The sequence below is a fragment of the Typopeltis vanoorti genome, chromosome 19, assembly GCF_054136105.1.
Source record: "Typopeltis vanoorti isolate ZY-2024b chromosome 19, IOZ_Tvanoo_1.0, whole genome shotgun sequence".
NCBI lineage: Eukaryota > Metazoa > Arthropoda > Arachnida > Uropygi > Thelyphonidae > Typopeltis > Typopeltis vanoorti.
In genome coordinates, this window is record NC_143567.1 from 35,234,824 (window position 1) to 35,259,607 (window position 24,784).

General features: G+C 37.2%; 1 protein-coding gene across 3 annotated transcripts in view; it reads right to left on the reverse strand.

Moving 5' to 3' along the window:
• Nucleotides 1-2,431: 2,431 nt before the first annotated feature.
• LOC150095993 (dehydrodolichyl diphosphate synthase complex subunit DHDDS-like) overlaps nt 2,432-24,784 on the reverse strand; it is a 148,382-nt gene continuing 126,029 nt past the window's right edge. For all 3 annotated transcript variants that reach the window (XM_090409450.1, XM_090409448.1, XM_090409449.1), the window contains 2 exons: nt 13,397-13,619; nt 2,432-2,765 (listed from right to left, as the gene is read on the reverse strand). In XM_090409450.1, the coding sequence (XP_090265576.1) occupies nt 2,544-2,765; nt 13,397-13,619 (445 nt within the window). In that variant the 3' untranslated portion in view covers nt 2,432-2,543. The remainder of the gene's footprint in view (nt 2,766-13,396; nt 13,620-24,784) is intronic.

A 24,784-nucleotide genomic window follows, 5' to 3' on the forward strand; every position in this document is an offset into this window, starting at 1 on the left:
ACTAGCTTCCATCTCAGTCACAGCATTTTTTGCTTGTGTTTTTTTAGATTATTTAATCTGCAGAAACTTTTGCAGTTGTTCCTTTGAAATCTAAGAGTGTAATTCTGTCATCTTAGCTGCAACAGAGACACAAGCTAGTAAGCACATACTATATGACTCATTCTTATGATTCATATTTTGATTGGGGTTGCCAGTCTTTTTCCACATGATATCAATGTTACATTGGATGAAATATAGTGGGACTTTTCGATAAAAATTGAAATTTTAATTTAAAATTTTATATTTTCAATTGTAATTTTTCTATATGTAGGAGCCATATAAGTATAAATATATCCATTACATATGTTCCTTTAAAACGTTTGATTACTATAGGTTCTACCAAATTATTATTATTATTATTATTACACCCTCCTGGAGTTGGAAGACTCATCGTGGGAGGTTCATTCAACTGACAACATATTTATATCGAATATTAAAATCCTTAATACTCCTTGCATTATCAACGCATTCTGGTAATGTGTTCATTCACTGACAATTCTTCATGTAAAAAATCTACTAATCTCACACCCCTCTTCACCACACTCTCACATAACTTCTAGAAATGACCTCTGGTTTTTCTCCTCTCACCTTGTACTCATTTTATAATCTCATCTGAATTAATCCAATAAAATCCTCTCACTAACTTAAATGCCTCTATCATATCACCTCTTTTCCTACTATCCACCAAACTCTGCAATCCACATTTCTTCAACCTTCTTCATAGCCAGCAGTCCAAAGTCCTGATATTTTCTTAGTCACTGACCTCTGGACCCTCTCCAATGTCTCCACATCATATTGAAAATCAAGTGATCAGATCTGAGTACAATAGTCCAAGTGTAGTCTGACCAGTGCTTTATACAGTGGCACAACCACTTCCTTATTCCTACATGTTAGAGTATTTCTTATTATAGCAGCACTATGATGTGCAGCCTCTGCAACGCTAGCAATATGCCTGCTAAATTTCAGTCTACTGTCAACCATCACCCCCAAATCTCTAATCTCATCCGCTTCCTACAGTACAGCACCATCGATATAGTACACAGCATTATGTTTCTGCACTCCAAAATTCAACACCTTTCACTTATTGATATTAAAACTACAACTCCACTCCTTTGTCCAAGTAAAAAGGCTATTCAAATCTTCCTGAAGAGAATTAACATTAGCAGTGCTACTTATAATTCTTCCCAACTTTGCATCACGGTCCACATCATATATCGATTACAAACAAGTTAAACAGCAGAGCCCAAAAACAGAACCCTAAGCCACACCACTAGTTACCCTCCTTTTTTAAGACACTGCTCCATCATACACAACCTGCTGATATCGTTCAGAGAGCCAATCTCCGATCCAGCTAACCAATATACTATCTATTCCCATCCTCTGCAACTTGTCCACCAACTTTATCATGTGGTAATCTATCAAACGCTTTTGCAAAGTCCAAGAATATCACTGTATATGATTCTCTCTTATCTAACACACTTGTTACCTTATAAAATGCAAGTAAATTGCTAAAATGGGACCTAACCTTTACAAATCAATGCTGAACATCACAAAGAATGCAATGTCCATCAACCCAATTCTGTATTCTATTCCTTACCAATCTCTCCAACACCTTGATTACAACTACAGTTATAGAGACTGGTCTATAATTGGAGACTTCCTGTCCTAGAACCATGCTTATAGAGTGGTACTATTTTGACTTCTTTCCACTCCTTAGGAAACCTACCTACTGCAAGACTTTCATTAAATAACCAGGTCAAGGGCATAGCCAACTGTGGTGCACATTCCTTAAGAATACATGGTGATGTGTCATCCATTCCCACAGCCTTATTAACCCAACCAACACCTGATACACCTCTGATTCCTTCGCTTCAATTTTCCTAATACTTGCCTCCTTTCTATATACTGCATGGTATCTATCTATATACTGCAACAGCATGATATACACCAATAAAGTGCTCGTTCCATAATTTCACTATATCCTTTGCAGCTGTTATTCTGCTACTATGACTATCCACCAGCGTCAACCTGCCATAATTATTCTTTCTCTTGCTTGCCATGTAGCGAAAAAATTCCCTTGAGTTAACCTTGGCCTGACCAGCCAAACTTCTCTCATACTGCACCTTTTCTTTCTTTACCATGAGCATGTCAGATAATAATAATAATCTCTCTCTCTCTCTCTCTCTCTCTCACACACACACACACACACACACACACACACACACACACACACACACACACACACACACACACACACACACACACACACACACACACACACACACACACACACACACGTGTACATGCATGCGTGCGTGCACTAGATAGTTTGGAATAGTGTAGTATAAAGAATTGAACAAAAACAGACAATGCTTACATTGTGATTCAGATTCTGACAAAAGAATTTATTTTCATCTTGCACCATTACAGCATAAGAACCATATACATTGTAACAAAATGAGGATAATTTTAACTTGTATAATTACATATATCACAAAACTTTATTAAGTATTTTCTGTTAACTTCAGCATATGCTGGTACCTCTTATTCTGAATATATTCTAAGAATTTCCTAGTCCTAACATTCAGGTTTTCAAGATTATAGGAAAATCCTGCTATTTTTTCTTTTCCAATGTATTTTTCTAAATTAGCATCAATTTCACTATTTGCATTTATTTCATTTTCTTTTGGAATCCACTTGGCATCGGATTTGTTTCCTTTCAGTTTCTAGTTGGACAAAACCAAAATAAATAGTTCTCGTTATTCAGCTTAAAATTCATTAAACTACACATTCACTTCACAAAAATTAAAATTAAAATATTTTAAGCACATTAAATGACTAACATTTAGTAAACCAGTAGGTCCTGTTGGGATAATAATAATAATAATAATAATAATAATAATAATAATAATAATAATAAAAATAATAATAATAATTATTATTATTATTATTATTATTATTATTAGACTTCCATGGAGTCAAAAGACTTATTGTGAGAATGAGCACATTCTGAAAAAATTATCATCAAACCCTGCCTATTAAACCCATTCACAGTTTCCACACTAACCACACTCTCAGGCAATGCATTCTATTCCCTAACCATTCTCTATGCAAAGAATATTCATCTCTCTCTCTCTCTCTCTCTCTCTCTCTCCATTGCTCACATCCTCCTTATAACAGCTTCCAGGAATGGCCTCTTGTTCTACTTTGGTGTCCCTCTAACCTAAGAAAATTCTCCTCCAATTAATTTTCCTGATAACAATCTCTAACCAAATTATCTCAATCATATCCCTCTCTCTCTCTTTCTTCTATTCTCAAAGCTGTACAGATTGCATTCCCTCAATTCTCACTTCATATCCCAGAGACCTGACATCAACAACTGAGTGAATCTTCTCTGGATTGTCTTTAAAATATCCTCATCCCCTTGAAAAGTGATATGCACGCAGTAGTCCATATGGATCAAGGACTTAAACAAGGGCATAACCTCTTTGATCCTGCATATTAAGGTTCTCCTCCTCATTATTGACATAAAATGTTTCAATGTCTCACAGTTTTAGCAGTGGGACCTTTAAACTTCAAATCATTGTCCAACACCACTCCAGATTGCTCGTCTTCTTCACCTTTTTCAAAATTTCCCCATTAATTGTATACTCTGCAACCCTAACAAATTTTAAGACCTTACACTTTGCAGTGTTAAACTGGTAGCTCTACTCACGTGCCAACTTCATAGTCTATTCAGATCTTCCTGTGAGGTCACAACATATGTTCTACTACTCATAGTTTTCCAAAGTTTTTCCCAACTTTGCATCACCTACAGACAGTTGTGTATCTCTAGTTAAGCCTGTTCCAATATCTTTAACAAACAAGTTAAACAATAATGATCCCAAACAAACTCCTGTAACACACTACTGGTGACCTTCCTCTTTTGGGATATCACTCCCCCTACACAACCCAACTTGATGATGCCTATCTGATAGCGAATTACCTATTCACCTCACATTTTTATTTAGTCCCATCCATTCCAGTTTAATTACATTTGTTGTGCAGCAATCTATCACAGGCTTTTGAAATATCGAAGTATTTCAATGTATAGCATCCTTGTTTATCCAGTGATTCGTCACTTTGTTATACTGTAGTACATATGCAGATTGCTAAAATAAAATCTCCCTTTAATAAACCCATGCTGACCATCACAGAGAATACTGGTATTATCAATCCAAATCTGAATCCCAGCTACTTAATCACAACCCCTGACACAGATATCAGCCTGTCATTTGTAGCTCAGAGGCTGACTCCTCTTTTGTGAAGCAGAACAACTTTATCCTCTTTCCACTTATTTGGGACTTGCCCTATTTAAAGATAGAGCAAATTGCCCTGTTGTTAAATTAGAGTATGAGAATTCCTAAATTAGTATTAGAATTGTTTATGGCTGATGGATTATATTTGAATGAGTTTGGTGTTGGGCATTTAGAGAAACCACTGTTTGCTGAGAAAACACAGAATCAAATGAAGCTGGTGTAGCTAACAATCAGCAAAGATTGTGAAGTAGTTTGGTACAGTGAAGCAGATTGTGGAAGAAAAAGAAAGAGAAAGAAGAAGAATACAAGGTTGACGATGTCATTAAGGCAGGACAAAGTGATGGAATGCATAGGTGGGGATGAGATGGATGTGAAAGGCAATTGGAAACAGGATTAAGACACAATCCTTCTTTTACAGGATAAATTCCCTCTGGATATCACGGCACTCTTTGCACATGTATTACGTTCTGGTTATTTTGTGTGGCAAAATGCTTTCTACCTACAAAAAGAAGGCAGAGTCATGAGCTTGCCATTATCCCTCCCCCCATTGCTAACTTTTATATGGAATATTTTGAGCAATGTGCTCTAGATTACTCTTCTTTAAAACCAAAAGTCTGGTTTTAAAACAATACAAACGCATACAGTTCACAAATGAGATTGAAAAGCAGAACACACTTCCGTTTCTAGATACACTTGTCACATGTCTTCCTTCTGGCAGTCTTTCCTTCACTGTTTACCAGAAACCAACACATACTAGCCGATATATACACATAAACTTCTACCACCACCCAACACAAAAACTAGGTGTCATTAATACTCTAAAAAACAGGGCTTTGAAGATATGCTCCAATGAACAAGCGCTTAAAGATGAATTTAAAGTTATCGGCAATACTTATTTTCCTAAAAAAATGGTTACAGCCAACATTATCAACAAAATTCTCTACAAGACCTCACTAAAAAACAAAGATAAAACTAGACTACAATAAAACTATAACCATTACATACATTAAAGGGACATCAGATAAAATAAACAGAATACTACAGAAATACAACATTAAAGCCACCTTTAAACCTGCAAAATCAAAAAAGCTTACTCAACTCATCCAAAGACTCACTCCCTCCGCTGGCCCCACCCTGGAGTATACCGTATTTATTGCACCTGTAATCTATCATATGTAGGGGAAACAGGATGCACAGTTCCTATCAGACAAAAGGAACATAAACGACACATTAAATATGATAACTATGGTGAAGCTGGCCTTTCTGATCATGCCCTGAACACTTGGCATAGAATTGATGGAAAAGCACCAGTTGTTTTCATCACAACAAAACATGGTATGAACGTAAATTTAAGGAAGCCTGTGAGATTCTTATTGACCACCCTAATCTGAACAATACTGATGATTTAAAAATCCCATGCATGTGGAAGGCACATATTCTACTCACAAAACCTTTCTCCCTAAGAGTTAACTATAAACAAGACTGAAGATAATCCAGAATCTTAAATCTAATATAACAACTGTCATGTTAAATTAGGACTATCGTTGTTATTGTAAGAAAACTATCTATATGAAAGAATGTTTCTTTGATGTTATCTTAAATAAAATATAGCTTTGATGTAGTTTCTAATTAATTAATTAATTTTTTAAATTTTATTTGTATTTTATATATATATATATATATATATATATATATTATATTTTCACTAGAGGTCATGCCAGTAGAATAACCATTGATCAAATCATTGTCTCTTTAGCATACTGTGAAATGTAACTCAGCTTGTCCTTGTATATTTGTGTATACTCCAGATGATGACCTTAATATGAAGGTCGAAACATCAGGAAATTAAAATAGTTATGTATAAAATGAGGAGTGTTATGACCACTGTGTAACACTAAAAGAAAGGACTAAAATGAAAACAGGATTAAGGAAATAGGTGGTCAGGCTAAAGAGTGAGAGGCACAGTATAGCAGCTAGAGTAAGGAGTGATGGTACTGGTGGGATGGCCTCAAAGAGAGTGGGAGTGTTATGATTGTGTACTAATATAAGAAGTATTAGAATAAGTGAGCATCACTCTCTCTCCAACTGGGGGGGGGGGATGTTATCTCAGTTATAATCAAATCTTCTGATGTTATGACCAAATCCCAAACTCTTGAACTTCATGTTGCTTCTGCTACATATTGCTTAAGATATTTAAGAAATCCAAGAGTCCCTCAAGAATTCCAGAAATTCCATTCCCTTACTACATGCAGAATAACAATCATTCTTTTTGCAATAGCTAAGTTCAACTGCCTAAACATCTCCTTCTCTTCACCTATGCTCCCTGTCTTATAGCAACACCCCCTAAATATTCTGTCCTGCTCACCTCCACCCCACACCACATGCTCTCAAAAGCATTAGTGCCACTGGTATTCAAATCCTCCACTCTGAGAAGACACAACTTATCACTCATCATAAGCAGTACTCCACCAAAACCATGTGTGCAATTCCTATCCTGCCAAAAAATACTATACCTTGCTACTTCTATTCTTGTCAGAATATCATCTTAAGTCAACCATTTCTCAGTGATCCCAATAATCTCTGGATGGGCTGAGACTATCAGCACCACCAAATCATCTCCTTTATTCCAGATACTCCTGGCATTTGTACAAAGAATCATCAAAGAACTGTCACTGTTTCTATACCTATCATTATTCCCTCCAGACTCCATTGGATTCAGTATTACATGATGTATTCAATGTATTTCCTCTTCTCCCAAGTGACTATTCCCACAAAAGGTCACCCCTGCTACCATTCACTCTGATAATTCTAGTTTTCCTGCATCGACATACTGACTTGTTCAGAGAATAATATTCTCTCCAGATGCCTACATCCTTCCTCATTCAAATGCAAGCCATCTCTCATGTACAGTTCCTTTCTGTCCTCAAATTCCTTAATGCATCCTCATAATCCCAGCCTCACTTTCAACACATTCTGGCCATCATCCTATCCTATCCTTCTCGTCCATCCTAGGACAGGTTGAGTGCCCTCCTAATGAGGGATTACTGGCGTATTAATACAACCAGTTTGCCACTCCTCTGCTGCATCTATTAAGGGCACACCCAGAAGAGATAAAGGTGAGAGTTTATCTTTAGTGGATGGTAAGAAAACAGACAGTTTGTTGATGGGAAAAACATGGGTCAAAGTTATATTTCTTCAGAATCTTCTAGAGAAAGAAAGATACTGAGTGTTTTGTTAATGATACCACAATGGGAAAAAAAAAAGATCTGAGTAATATATATATATATATATATATATATATTTTCAAAATTCATTTTTACTCGGTTGGAATATTATAAAAAAAGGTTTAATGACTATTACCGAGAGAAAAGATGACAAGATATATTTAAAAAAGATACTACTAGTTTACTAGTTTCGTTACATGAACATCCTCAGGTATCACAATCAAAGAAGTATATAAAAAATTACAGAGACTTAAAATTGTACTAACAGAACAAGTATAAAAAACAGTAGCGTGTTTGAAAAAAATGCAAGTATGAGTTCCAAACAAACGAATACTACGTGCTGTCGTGAGTGCGCCAGTACTGAACAGAAGCAACGTGTGCGTCAGAGAGATTGTAACTCAGGCTGCTGTTGATATGAGAGGAATCTAGAGAAATTTCCCTAGATTCAACAATCTTTCTTTCGAGTTCATCGTAGCACACATGGATGTTAGCAGTTTGAGTCCAGTTTACAATGTGCTGGCGGCCTTCGTCTCAGTTAGCTGAAAAGAGAACGTGGCTAGAGAGAGCGCTAGCTCTAGTCCTGTTATAGGAGATATCTCTACGGTGTTCATCCAAACGTAGAAGGATGGATTTAGCAGTCTGTCCATAGTATGGCTTTCCGCAATCACATAAAATCTTGTATACTCCTGGAAACTGAGTAGGAAGATGTTTCTGTTTATGTTTGCTAAGTAATGAACGAAGTTTTGGAAGCGTAGTGAAGCACATTTTGAAGTTGAATTTCTTGAGAATCTTTGCCAGTTTTGGTGAAAGAGAGCTGATGTAAGGCAAGGAGATGAAGACTCTTGGGGAAGAGGGATCTTCAGAAGTAGTTGAGTGCCTGGGGGAAAGAAATTTGTCAATTTTCTTTGGAGAGAAACCATTGTTAATAAACGTTTTTTTAAGAAAACGGAGTTCATTTTCAATTTCTGTTTCTTCTGTAAGTAATGATTTGGCTCGGTGGGCTAAAATGGAAATAAACAAACAAAGGTTTTAATAACCAAACAATTGTTTATTACCAAACAAAGACGCTAACCTCCTCCATATGGAAGCAATTTTCTGTATAAATAAAGCTAGACCTCCACCTGACAACATTTCTTACTCTGAAAGGAAAGCTATCAAGTCCTTAAAAGATAATAGTAACATAGTTATCATTCCAGCAGACAAAGGGAATGCAACTGTCATCTTAAACAAGTCTGATTACCATAATAAAATCTTGGAACTTTTAAATAGTGATACCTACTCAGAAATTGCTAATGACCCTACAATGGAACTACACAATAGAACTAATAATTTATTAAAAACCACCTTAGAGTTACAAAGAAACATTCGGCTTTCTCTTTGGTCACTTCATCCCTTGATACCTCGACTGTATGGTCTCGCCAAGATTCACAAAAATAACTGCCCACTCAGACCTATAGTTGAGGGCATACACTCTCCCACTTATAATATCTCCAAATTTCTAGCGAGTTTTCTAAGAAATCTTTCTGGAATTTCTTCTTCACATATTAAAAACTCTGCAGATTTTGTTTCTAAAATCAAGGACATCAAACTTAAAAAAACAGATTTAATGGCCAGTTTTGATATTGTTTCTCTCTTTACAAATGTTCCTGCTCAAGAACAAATTATCAAAAAACTCTTTGCTCTTCTCTCCCATTGCATAAAGTCAGGATATTTCTAATATGATAACAAGATCTACTTACAAAACTCAGGTCTGGCTATGGGCAGCCCACTCTCTCCGATTCTTGCGGATATATTTCTCAATGAATTTGAAGAAAAAGCTATTAACTCCTTTCACTTTAAACCAAAAGTCTGGTACCGCTATATTGATGATATTTTCCTCATCTGGGAAGACGGTTTCAATAACCTCTATTTATTTTTGGACCACCTAAACAAGTGCCATGAAAAAATCTCTTTCACCCTCGAACTGGAATCAGATGACTGCCTTCCCTTTTTAGACCTCAAACTTACCAGATGTGCTGAGAGCATTAAAATCTCAATTTTTAGAAAGCCTACTCATACTGACAGATACCTTCATGCTTCCGCCCATCATTATCCCCCACAAAAATGTGGTATTATTTCCACTTTAGCCCACTGAGCCAAATCATTACTTACAGAAGAAACAGAAATTGAAAATGAACTCCGTTTTCTTAAAAAAACGTTTATTAACAATGGTTTCTCTCCAAAGAAAATTGACAAATTTCTTTCCCCCAGGCACTCAACTACTTCTGAAGATCCCTCTTCCCCAAGAGTCTTCATCTCCTTGCCTTACATCAGCTCTCTTTCACCAAAACTGGCAAAGATTCTCAAGAAATTCAACTTCAAAACGTGCTTCACTACGCTTCCAAAACTTCGTTCATTACTTAGCAAACATAAACAGAAACATCTTCCTACTCAGTTTCCAGGAGTATACAAGATTTTATGTGATTGCGGAAAGCCATACTATGGACAGACTGCTAAATCCATCCTTCTACGTTTGGATGAATACCGTAGAGATATCTCCTATAACAGGACTAGAGCTAGTGTTCTCTCTAGCCACGTTCTCTTTTCAGCTAACTGAGACGAAGGCCGCCAGCACATTGTAAACTGGACTCAAACTGCTAACATCCATGTGTGCTACGATGAACTCGAAAGAAAGATTGTTGAATCTAGGGAAATTTCTCTAGATTCCTCTCATATCAACAACATCCTGAGTTACAATCTCTCTGACGCACACGTTGCTTCTGTTCAGTACCGGCGCACTCGCGACAGCGCGTAGTATTCGTTTGTTTGGAACTCATACTTGCATTTTTTTCAAACACGCTACTGTTTTTTATACTTGTTCTGTTAGTACAATTTTAAGTCTCTGTAATTTTTTATATACTTCTTTGATTGTGATACCTGAGGATGTTCATGTAACGAAATTAGTAAACTAGTAGTATCTTTTTTAAATATATCTTGTCATCTTTTCTCTCGGTAATAGTCATTAAACCTTTATATACATATATATATATATATATATATATATATATATATATATATATATATATATATATATATATATATATATATATATGCATAGATCACTGGCTCAACTCTGACTCAGAATTCTTTTTCCTTTAGGTGGTAGATGAACTTCATTGTACAGTGTGAGAAAACCACCATCCTATCTACTGGAAATTTGAAGATACTTGGAAACATGTAGTCTCTAGGGCAGAGATTCCAGATTACCTAACCCATAGTCTACCAATGGTACCAGTGCACTATAGCTATTTGCTACCTTTTGTAGATGGGGGTCATATCTAGTTAGTCCTCGAATTATGACAGGGTTTGGTTCTGATAATCCCATCTCTCAATCCCATCGTAAGTCGAATAGATCATAAGTCAGAAATCACTATATGAACCATAAAAATATGTTAATTAACAAGCCTGAATGCTAAAATGTGTAGGACTACTTTGTTATATTTATTAACTAATTTTACTCTTTGTAATGAAGAATACAATGTACAAATTATAACATACAATTTCTGTATACAGTACTATACTATGATAAATAATTAAACATAAGTATACTATTCTTCTGTGTACTTATCAGTAAAATGATCAAATGGAAACATGGAACAAGAGTAAATCTTCACAGCTACTGCTTTATTAATTGGACAATTCATCAGATGAAGCATGTAAGGCTAGATAATCAGCAAGTTATTCAAATTCAGGGATTATAACAAAGTGTTCTGAAGACTGTTCACCAGATGCATAACTTGTGGAAAATCTAGGCTCATCTTCAGCCAGTGAGATGAAAGCAGGAGTGAGCTTCTTTAAAATGTGTACATTACATCCAAGTTAATCTGCACAGATTTCCTTTTCTTTTCTGCATAATTTCTCCATAGCAAGCAATTGCATCTTGCATCATTCTATCTACTTTGCTAAATCTTTCATTGTTGAGATCCATTTCCTCAGACCACTGAACTGTCTTATTAACTCAGGTAAATTCCTCTGTCTATATTTTCACTGGAAACCTTTTTTTTTTGGAGACTTGGCTTCATGTTCTTCTGCTTTTCTCTCTCTTCTTCTTCTTAATTTTATATGCATCTATCTCTACAAAGTTTCATTTGTGAGCTCTTCTTCTTCTTCCACAGCTTATGCCAACTGTTCTACACCTTTATTGTCTATGTCCAACTGTAACTCTAGCAAGCAATACTATCTCTTCACCAACCATTTGTAAGCCTTCATTTTAGTCGAATCCTGCAAATGTGAATATATATTTTAAGCAGCTTCTTCTAAACACCATTCATACACTCTTCTGTTATCTCATTTCATGCTGCATCTGCCAGATATTATAGCCCTTCAAAAGTATCTGAGGGTTTTCTTACCCTCAGTAGCAGCAATAGTCTGAGTAAAAGTATTTCTTAAATAGTATACCTTGAAAGTAGCAATAACTCCCTGGTCTATGGTTTTAGGAATGAGGTGATATTCAGTGAACCTGTTAATGGGATAGCTGTTGTAAGTATGAGTGATCATAAGTTACATACATAGTAAGCCAAGGACTGACTGTATATATATACAGGGTGTTCGGGATAAATTTGACAGTTTCGTAAGGAAAAAGAAAATCTTCTTTGTATCTATTAAATTTAATGAATTGACAAAAAAACATTACAGGCAGAGTTAATTACAATACTATCAACAAGATTTACTCAAAATAACCACCATTAGCATCGATCACAGCTTCAATTCTGCTTCGGAACCTCGAACAAGCTGATGCTACAGTCTCCCTGGGAAGGGCCGCAAAAACTGTTTTAATTTTATCCATTAACTGGGCTTTTGTATTACTGGAAGTGCGATTGGTGTCTTTTTCAACTGCGCCCCATACAAAATAATCCATGGGGTTAAGGTCTGGGGAGTTTGGAGGCCAAACATTTGGACTGGTGAAGTCGTAGAAATTTTCAGACAACCATTTTTGACTTTTCCCAGAGGTGTGGCAAGGGGCCGAATCCTGCTGCCATACATACGGCCTACCATTGGCTACCCTTGTTATCCAGGGCTTGACTACAGTTAGCAACTCCACGAACAAAGCCCGAATTCCAATGCCAGGGTTCTTCAACACCTGTTCCTGCAGATTTGCAAGGAATTCTGCTGTACGAACGCAATCAGATCGTCTGCTAGGGATCTTTCTTCTTGCTACATCCTCGTAGTCACCATTGCAAGTCTCTAGTTCATGCCTGATTGTTTTTACTGTATTCAGGGAGCATTGGGCAGCAGTCGTAATATCCTTATTTTGATGGCGGGCACGAATCATCATGATACAAGTTATTCTCTTCCATGATTCAGGTGGGTTCCAGCTATCCATCCTTTCTGACATCTTGTATATGAATGAAGAAGGGTCCAAACTTTTAAATGAAGAGAAGTGTGTGTTAATACATGTAACTTACGGAAAAATATAATTAATTATAAATATGTCAAATTTATCCCGAACACCCTGTATATATATATACAGTCAGTCCTTGACTTACTATGTCCAACTCTTCAAGAAACACATTAACAGATTCCTTTCTTCTCTCTAATTTAAAGTCATTACTTACTTTTGTTGCTTCAGAACCTTTCCTTTTCCATTATTATTATACTTCCACATATTCTCATATAGAATTGGCCTGCCCTTCCCATTTCAGGGCATCTCATCTATGCAACTTCTTTCTCTTCTAGTAATACTAAATTCAAGCAGATTTATTGATGTGTAAGAAAATCTCAATTTTTTTTTATACTTAAATTTATTCATTTAAATTTATTTATAATTTAATTAATGAAACAGAAGGCATGACTTACCTCTATTACAGGAAAATTATGTTGATAGTAAATAATAGCACCAAATAAATGCCAAATTGTAAATTGTGGCCATAACACTTTTAGGAAGTACAATACAGAATAACTGCTTTGCCAAAGAAGAAAATCACTAAGACGTACTTCACCAGAAGTCCTAATTAACAGATCTGGTGATGAGGTTTGGGCAGTAAACATACAATGGTCTATCAGTTCTTCTGAAACATCACTGTGTAAAAGAGAATTAATAGTAACCAGAGTGAGAATGAAATTATTAGTGTGCAGAATAATTCTAAAATAACAGTATTTACAAAATTAGAATAATGATATTTGACAGCCCTTTATACTGCCATATACATTTAAGTATTATTCTATATTTTAAACTACTATTCAGTCAATCTAGTTTTACAAACCATTTAATAGACAGCCAGTTAATTTTGAATGTGCTTTTGTTCAGTCTGCATAGTGATGCTGTGATCTGAGTGCTAGAAGATGAACAGTTATTTACAAACTATTATGTGACATTATGAATGGAAGAGTAACTGTTATTATTATTATTGTTAACACCAGACCTCGACTGAGTCAAAAGCCTCATTGCAGGAGGTATATACTATTGCTTGCACGCGCGCAAGCACGCACGCACGCACGCACGCACGCACGCGCACACACACACACACACACACACACAAAGACCATCAAACTACACTTTCAACTCATTCAACGTATCTATATTCACCACAATGTTAGGCAACGCATTCCATTCACCCGCCACACATAATAGTTTGCTCCTTATGCTCTGCTCATACCCTCCTTATACAACTTTCAGGGATGTCCAATTGTTCTATCCCTTCTCCCATTCTATGAAAAATTTCTTCCACATTAAACTGGTAACAACACTTTAACAACTTAAATGTCTCAATCATATCTTCTCTCTTCCTCCTATTTACAAGGCTTTTGCAAACTGCATTTCTCCCTTAATCTGTCTTCACATCCCAAAGACGAGTTATCAGTCTTCTATGTACTGTTTTCAATACATATCCTCATCACCATGAAAACCCAGGGAACTAAATCTGTGCACAATAGGTGATCAAGACGTTGTACAATGGAACTAGGACCTCTTTATTTCTACAAGTCAGAAGCCTCTTTTGCAATGTTACCTATGAACTTCAGATCCTTGTCCTCCACAATTCCAAGGTACCTTCTCTCCTCAACTTCCACCAAAATTTCCCCAACAAATGTATACTTTTGCATCCCATTGTTGCCTACCAAATTTCAGAACCTTACACTTCGTAACATTGAACTGACAGTTCCATACTGTTGCCAACTCATACAATCTATTGAAGTCCTCATGTATTGCCACATCTGCTTGATTCCTTGTCATTCTCCCCAGTTTTGCATCACTAGTAAAGTAGTTGTACATCACTAGTAAAGCTTATTTCAATATCTTAATATACAAAATAAATAAGAATGGTCCCAAAACAGACCCCGGTGACACACCACAACTGACTTTCCTCTTTCGAGAGTGAGTCCCTTTCCCATACACCACATGCTTATACTTATCTTTTTTTGTTTTTGTTTTTATATTTATCCTATACACAAGAGGTTGAGGGATCTATAGGCACATCAGTGCTGTGTGTGGGGTGCAGATTGTAGTTGTTTGGGAATACTTCTTGAAGAAGGCTGTTCCAAATTACAGAGGTGGATGGAATAAAAGAGGATGAATAGAAGCAGGTTTGGTGTGTTTGTAGTTGCACAGTAAATGGATGCAGGACACCTGAAGCTCTTGTATTAACAGGTGCAACATAAAGTGGAGGAATGATGGTTGCTAATTCACTGGAGCAGTGACCATGAAAGGATCTGTAGAATCAGGGCTGTCGCCAGATTAGATCGTACTGAGGCAAACAATTAAATATTGCCCCTGATAGATTATAAGACAAAAATATAAGAAAATCTCCAATTGCTATTTTGTTTTTATTACAAGAGAAACATTAATGCAAAACGATTACAAAATAATATTAAGTGTTTGCTCTATGAGGATATCACACAATAAAACTGTTTATAAGCTCTTCTAAATTTAAATCATAAGCTATGTCCACCTTTATCGATATAGTTGCTAGACCAACCAATCTTTCTTGGGTCATTGCTGTTCGCAAATCATTTTTAATCAGTTTAAGCTTGGAAAAGCTTCTTTCGTGCAATTGATACGCTAATAGGAATTGTTAGTGTAGTGACGGCGCCTACTGCAATATGGCTGAACGAGCGCCCTTATTAAGCATCACCATGAGGCAGGCTGCCTCTATGCTACACCCTCTCAACGGTACTGTGTAGAATAGACACAGTGCTGAAACACTGCATCTGTGAAATAGAAGTTGAAGTGAGTGTGTAAAAGAGGAATCATGTATGAGCCTAACTGCATGCCTTTAGACTGCATCAAGGATTTTAAGGGAAGTGTTTCTGTGCACCACCTTAAACATGTGAGAAGTATTCTAAACGTGGATGAATTTGGGATTATTATTATTATTATTAACACCAGACCTCCATGGAATCAAAAAACTCATCATGGAAAGCAAACACTGTATACAGTTAGGAGTTGGTTGGGTGTAAAATAGCCTTCTGAACAAAAGAAAATGCCTAGTTTCCTGGATGCTGAGGAAGCTATTGATGTGATGTGTTTATGCCAGGAGAGACTAGAGAAAAACATTAATCCAAGTAAAAGAATCTGATCTTGTCTGGTTATTTGTGTATTACTGAGGTTAAAGGTGAGTTAGGATCACTTCTGCAAGGGAAAAGGCAATACTGTGTTTTGGTGGAAGTGAACACGACAAGGTTGTCCTCGTCCCATTAAAGGATTATATGAAGATCAATGTTTAAGGCATTGGTTGTAAATGATCTTATGGCCTTGGATGCAAGAGTACTGATGGTTTGTGAAATCAGTAGGATGAATGGAAAGTACTATCATCAGCAAAGCTGTGTATAGGATTATAGGCGATTGCATCATTTATGAACAAGAGAAAGATAGTAGGTGATAGGACAGAAGCACTCCAGCATTGATGGCGAAGATTGAAGAGAAGGAACCATCTACCATGACTTGCAGAGAACAACCAGAGAGAAAGCTGGCTACCCAATTACAGAGGGTGGCAGGGAGACCAAAGGATGACAATTTGTTTAGTAGGCGTTGATGTCACACATGGTTGAAAGGTTTGGAAATGTCAATAGTGACAGCACAAATTTCTTTGAAACTTTCCAAAGTACATATCCAGTGGTGGGTGATGTAAGCTACAAGGTCAGTTGTGGATCTTGAATAGCACAATTGGTACTAGTGGGTGCTGATTAATTTGTAAGCCTCTAAGTAGCAGAGGAGTTGGCCATTGATGATTTTCTCCATTATTTTGGAGAGGACAGAGGTGATGGCAAATGGTTGATAGTTTGACAGTAAACTTTCATAACCTTTTTTTGGAATAGGATGGATATGAGATTGCTTCCATGAATTGAGATAAGTACCAGATATGTATAATAAATTATAAAGATGATACAGAAGTGTTAACTCTGGAGTTAACACTTCTGTGTTAACTAGTTGTTTTCAAACACAATGTTTGAAAACAACTAGCGAAATGCCATTGGAAACAGAAGACCTTTTAGTATCCAAATTATTCAGTAGTTTTTCTGATGACTTTTTTTGTCAAAAAACTATAGGAGCATACGATGCTTGGATTCCAGAATGGTAGGAGGCGATATCCCTTGATCATCTATGCAGAAGTTTGATGAAAAGAGTGATGCCAGGAGATTAGATTTATCTTTGGGTGAAGTAACAGTAGTGGCATTAGGATAAAACAGAGGTTGAAATGCAGGAGAGCAGAAGTTGCGTCTAGCAGCCTTTAACACGCAACCAGAAGACACAGCTTCCAATTGGACAGGAGACAAGAATCCTGCTAGTGGCCTTTATGAAATCAGATTTGAATCTACTGATTACTAATTTACGTATGTTGTGTGCTTTGGTATAGGCAGAGTATGAAACTAGAGTTGTTGATGCAAGCAAAATGTTGTAAGGTGAATTTTATGTTTTGACTGCTTTCACACATTTTCAGTTGAACCAGAGCTTGGAGAGTGGATGTGGATTATGAGTGGAATGGGATATGAAGGCCTTCATACCAGTGAGAATAATTTCTATGACTTGTTCACAGCAGGTGTTATGGTCAGGTGAGCGGAAGCAATAGTCAGACTGAGGAAAGGAAGAGTAGAAATTCCAGAGGTCATCACACCAATTATATATTTGGTTTAATTCTTTATCCAAGTGTAAGCAAACAAAGTTTGTGACTGAAGATTTTCAGGACTGGGGCAACTCGTGGTAAAGGTGGAGTAAGTTCTGATCACTTGCCTTAGTATCCCCCATAGTGCAAAACACATCTCCTTACGGACATGTATAATGCTAGCATTAAGGGAAGGGCCACTACCCAGACTGGTTTTGACCTTTATTGAGGTGCTGTTAAAGTAAAGACCTCTCTAAAAATTAGGCGATCCCCCAGCCCACTCCCTAAGAGTGACCAAAGGATCGTCCAACTCAGTGTTGTTCCACTCAGTAACAGGCTCACTCCCATCACTGAGAAGAACTCAGCGTTGGCTCTACCCAGTGGCAGGCTCACCCCACCACCAGACAGAGGCATAATCTCAGCGGTGGCCCACTCAGAGGCAACCCCCCCTCCAAAGCAGAGCCTCTCATACCTAGGAAAGGAACCACTTCTGCACAAGAACACATCAGTGGGAGCCAGACCGGTGGTGATACTAAGGTGGAAGTAATGCAGAAGTCATATCACCATATACCAGTTGCCAAAAGGTGTTTGGATCGTGAATGAGGCCTGCCGTTACTAGACAGACTTTCATTCAGGATCCAACAAGATCAGAGCCTAAATCAAAAGATACCTGTACTGCTGGTGCAAATTGTACTATAAATAAAAAGAAGGCGGGGGGGGGGTAAAGTGTATCATGTAAATATTAAATGAGTGTGCATATCTGTTTACCCAAAGAGGGAAAAACACTGTAGAGTATGTTGAATGTCAAGGAAAAGGGATATATGAATTTGTGAGGCGACATATGTGATGACCAACCCAAGAATCGGCTGTGTGAAACAGTGCATACTTCAGTGGCGACTAAGGGCCCTGAGGTCATGACCTTGGCAAACTCATTAGTGATCCTTACAAGCAAGGTTCACGAAAAGAGACAAATGTGGACAATTCTCTGGGAGGAGCTCTCTCATGCGTTCAAGTGCAACGTCATCAAAACGACCGTGACTGAAAGCTGCAGTACAATAGGAGTTGGTGGTCAGAAAAAAAGGAACTACGGCCTGGTTCAGTTCGTCAATCAACTCCAAAGGTCATACCTTATTCAGCTACACGTTACTCAACTCCTCAATAGCAGCTGGAGCCACTGAGCCCACCCACTACAGCCCATCAAGAAGTTCTGATGTATTAGACATAGTTATCCTCAGAAACATCAAATATCAATACCAGCTGGCGACATTAGAAGAGCTTAACTCAGATCATAATCCCATCCTGCTCAGGTTAGGACTTCAGCTCTCTCCCCATTATTCTTTCTTATCATGGGACAAGGTTCTCCCAGTCCACATCGGTCCTCCCCCTATGATTCGTAAAAAAGAAGAAATATACCACGTTGTAAGCAATTTAACTAGGCAAGTCAACACAGCAATAGCATCAGTCTCTCAAACCACTGTCTTCTATGCTCCCAACTGGATCCCAGAAGAGATAATGGACCTGATTAGGGCCAAAAATAAAGCCAGAAAGCGATATCACAACACCAGAGCCCCGCAGGATAAAACTACCTTAAACAACCTGAACAGACAGGTTCAAGAAGCCCTCCAGATGCACAGGAATTCCAAATGGGAATCCGAACTCAGGGAAATCAACCCAGAAGTTAACTCCATGTGGAAGTTTGTAAAATCTCTTCGTACCAAAAGACAACCACTTCCCCCTTTGAAGACCAATCTTGGAATTGCACACAGAGATGAAGAAAAAGTAGAAGCCCTAATTGACAATCTGGAAAATCAATGCAGCCAATCTTACATAAACTTAAATATCAATCTTATTTACAAAGTTCATCGTAAAGTTAGAAATGCCTAAGGATGATTCAGAAACCATCACCCCCACATCTCCAACAGAAATAATAATATTATTTCCCATCGGAAGAATAAAAATGCTCCCGGCCCTGACGGCATTACCAACAGAACAATAGCGCTACTCCCATGGAAAGCCATAATTCATCTAGTTAATATTACCAATTCCATTTTAATGTTCCCGGGGCAGAGCTGACTACTACCGGGTGCGTCCCCAGGTGGCGGATCGGGGAACAGCCTTCAGATATGGAGGCTAGCTGCGATATAAGCAGAGCAATCTGGCGAATAAGCAGCCGTGGACCAACAGTGACTGAGCTATCAGGGTGTGGGGGAGCAGAAGTGGCAACTCTGTTTCACTTAAAGCCTCACAAAGCCCAATGACAACTCGGCGACATGACAAGTAGTGCCGCCATTAAATAAGCACCTGCTGGGGTCGCTACCCCTGACATTGGGAAGCAGCATTGTCAGTACTGACACAAGGTTGAAGCCAAATGATGACGGAAAAGCTTGTGATCAGAGATTTGCAGATGGCAATATGATTATATTGTGTACGTCTGTAATACTGCAGAGCAGAAAGCAAACGGAGAAACTACTGCTCTACCTTATCTCCAGAACAACCATGGCGAGCAAACCCTTACAATTGGCCCCAAGTTCCCGGCGTCCCTTAAATGGGACAGGGGTGCGAAGAATCTCTGGGCTCAAAATGGTGTCCACTTTTAAAATTGCAACTTGGAATGTCAGAACTCTGTATGAAGCTGGCAAATTAAGAAATGCCACAAGAGAAATGAAGAGGCTGGGCATCCGGATTTTGGGAATTTGCGAGACAAGATGGCCAGGATCTGGAAAGTGTCAACAAGATAATACGACAATGTATTACTCTGGGAATGATGAGAACAAACATCGACATGGTGTAGCTGTAATAGTAGATGAAGAAATCAATAAATCAGTAATAAATTGGATTCCATTTTCTGAAAGGATAATGCTGTTACAACTTAAGGGAAACCCCATTAACATAAATATCATCCAAGCTTATGCACCCACAGCTGACAAAAGTGAAGAAGATGTTGAAGAGTTTTATGAACACCTAAAAGAGATTAAAAACCTAACAAAGAAACATGATATAAACATAGTGATGGGTGACTTCAATGCAAAAGTGGGAAGAGGGGGTGATGGAGAAATTGTTGGCGAACATGGCTTAGGCACCAGAAACGACAGAGGAGATCACTTAGTCCAGTTCTGTCAGGAAGAAGATCTAACAATAGCAAATACCTGGTTTAAACTTCCACCCAGAAGACTGTACACTTGGAAATCGCCTCAAGATAACCAACATAACATTGTCAGAAATCAAATTGATTATATACTGATAAATAAAAGATTCCACAGTAGTATAAAGAGTGCAAATACTTATTCTTGAGCAGATATCTCATCAGACCACAATCCCATAGTTGCAGAAGTACGTCTTAGATTAAAATCAGCTAAAAAATCACAAAAGAAGAAAAAGAAAATTGATGTAGAAAAACTGAAAGACCCGAACATAAATAAAATTGCCAAGACACAGCTTAACCTGTGATTACAACAGATTAACACAGAAGAAAATAAAAGTGTGGAATCTCTTTGGAATAGCTTAAAGAATGCCATCGTAACAACAAGTATTGAAGAAGTAGGTTATGTGAATAATATAAAACAACAGGAATGGATGACAGATGAGATTCTTTCTCTTATTGATACAAGAAGAATGTACAAAAACAAAGACCTTGCCAGGTATACAGAAACACATAACATCATCAAGAAAAAAATAAAAGAAGCCAAGGAAAATTGGATGAAAAATTTATGTACCGAAATTGAACTGCTTCAGAAGAAACATGATAATTTCAATCTGTATAAGAAAATCAACGAAATTTCTGGAAAACTGAGGAAAAAGCAAATAGTGTCTCTAAGAGACGAAAATGGAAAAATAGTTCTAGAAGAAGAGAATAAAGCACAGATTTGGATAAAATATGTAACAGAACTTTTCAATGATACTAGACAGAAGCCTATAAATATAAAAGATAACATTCAAGGACCAGCAATCATGAAATGCGAAATAGAGAATGCTATACGAACAAGTAAAACAGGAAAAGCCAGTGGACCAGATGGTGTGCAAACAGAATTTTTAAAATTAATAGAACCAGATAACATCAAACTTCTTGAAAAACTATTTAATAAACTATATGAAAGTGATGAATTTTCATCAGATTGGCTCAAATCTACATTTATCACTGTTCCAAAGAAACCCAAAGCGAATTCCTGTAGTGACTTCCGACTTATTAGTCTAATGAGCCAAACATTAAAAATATTTTTGAAAGTAATTCAGAATCGTATTTATAGAAAAAGGGAAGAAACTCTAAGTGAAATACAATTCGGCTTTCGGAATGGTTTTGGTACTAGAGAGGCCCTTTTCTGTACCCAAATATTGATACAAAAATGCATAGAAAAACAGAAATCTGTCTGTATGTGTTTCATAGATTTTGAAAAAGCATTCGACAAAGTCAGACACACTAACTTAATAGAAGTCCTTCAACAAATAAAGCTAGATGAACAAGACATAAGACTAATCTGTATTTGTCTTATGTCTTGTTCTAATAACAAATCTAATAACAAATCTGTATTGGAATCAGTCAGCTACCGTTCAATTAGACAACATTACCACCAGTGATATTAACATCAAAAGAGGAGTGAGACAAGGATGTGTGCTCTCACCACTCCTGTTCAACATATATGCAGAGGCAATCTTTAAAAAAGCATTGGAAGAATGTTCAGAGGGAATCACAATAAATGGAAAGATTGTTAACAATCTTTCGATATGCAATGATATCGTGCTAATTGCAGATAATATTATGGATCTCCAAAAACTCGTTGACAGAGTATACATAGAAAGCCAAAGAATGGGAATAAATATAAACATCAACAAGACAAAATACATGATCATCAGCAAACATCCAGCCTCATCAATGAAACTGACACTCAATGGGAAAAATATTGATCAAGTGTCAAGATATAAATATCTTGGTTGCTGGCTTAATGAACGGTGGGATCCAGAAATAGATATAAAGACAAGGATTGAAGTTGCACGGCAGTCCTTCATGAAAATGAGAACACTATTCTGCAATAAAGACCTAAACATGGAAGTCAGATGCCGAATGCTGAAATGCTACGTGTGGTCTATTCTGCTCTATGGAGTTGAAACATGGACATTGAAGGCAACAACCATCAAGAAAATCGAAGCCTTTGAGATGTGGCTATACAGAAGAATGCTAAAGATATCATGGACAGAAAAAATTACCAATGAAGATGTCTTAAAATCCATTGGCAAAGCTAAACATCTTGTACAAATAATCAAGAAACGAAAAACATCATATCTTGGCCACATCATGAGAAACAGCAAATACCAACTTCTACAAACTATTTTGGTAGGAAGAATTGATGGCAAAGGAACTAGAGGAAAAAAAAGAACATCATGGTTTGACAATATCAAGACGTGGACAGGAAAGAGCAGTGCACAACTGCTCAGATTAGCACAAGAGCGCAGTTTGTTCGCCAAGATGGTCGCTGACCTTCGATAGAAGATAAGCACAATAAGAAGAAGATTTTAATGTTGAAAGTTTATTTTATTTTTTTATTTTTTTTTGTTTTTTCCCTTGGTTAGAATATAATAAATTTAGTTTAATCCTTTATCCAAGTGTGAGCAAACAAAGTTTGCACCTGAAAGTATCTTCAGGATTGGGGGTAAGGTGGTACAACACCAGGGCGACTCCTTGCAAAGGTGGAGCAAGCTACCAACACTCCTATCTCAGTATCTCCCATAATGCAAAACACATCTCCTTGCGGATATGTCTAATGTTATGCATTAAGGGAAGGGCCACTACCCAGACTAGTTTCGGCCTTTATTGAGGTCTCTTCAGTGGGATACCCCAGTCCTGAAGATACTTTCAGGCACAAACTTTGTTTGCTCACACTTGGATAAAGGATTAAACTAAATTTATTATATTCAAACCAAGTGAAAAATAAACTTTCAACATCTTCCTCTAAATCCAGAGTAATTTATTAAAAAGGTGGCACACCAATTGGCAACTCCTATAGATAGAGATGACCTTGCTAATGCTTCTGTCAGAAGCGAATGCTTCTGACTGGTATCTCCACTTGGGCCTGGCTCCCACTGAAGAGACCTCAATAAAGGTCGAAACTAGTCTGGGTAGTGGCCCTTCCCTTAATGCATAACATTATACATGTCTGCAAGGAGATGTGTTTCGCATTATGGGAGATACTGAGATAGGAGTGATGTTAGCTTGCTCCACCTTTGCAACGAGTTGCCCAGTGTTGTACCACCTTACCCCAGTCCTGAAGATACTTTCAGGCACAAACTTTGTTTGCTCACACTTGGATAAAGGATTAAACTAAATTTATTAAATTCCATTTTAAGATTCCAGTAGTTTCCCACAGATTGGAAAATCGCAGACATTATACCTCTGAAAAAGCCTGGTAATAACCCACAACTTCCCCAAATCTGCAGGCCCATCAGTCTTCTTTCCTGGCTTGGCAAAGTAATAGAAAAGGTCATCCTATCAAGACTACAATCAGCAGTGGACAACCAGAAAATTATCCTAAATGAGCAATTTGGGTTTTGCAAAGCTCACAATACAGTGTAAAATCTTTCTCTTATTTTATTCTTATTATTTTACTCTATATTTAGTCTATATTCTCTTATCTTTACCTCTTGATTATTCTTAATTATACTAAAACTTTATCTTCAATCTTAATTCTCTTAACTTCAATATCTCTCTTGGCCGATATATACTTACAAGAACGATGCTAGTGGTTTGTGGGACAAAGGAATTACTAATGGTGGATACCTATTCCTTTGTCTCACACTGGTTCTAATTCCTTTTTCGGATTCAGGGAAAATTTATTTTTCACTGCGCCACCCCGAATCCTAGATTAACAGATAGTGTAGAATCGACATTTTAGCATACAATCTTATGTTACTAAGAGTTACGTTTGCAGTCGTAGCCTCTCTATAAATTAATCTCCCGCTGTAGTCCGTAATTTATGAGCAAGTGCAACAGAGAAGAAAATCAGGCAAGTCATCAGTTAAACAAAAGAAACAAAACATTTAATTCAATTGAAACATTATACATTCTATGAATTCACTCTTAATAAGTAATCTGCAATTGCTAATGACTGAGCATTAATTACTTAGATTCTCTATATCTATCTTAGCATGCATGACAAAG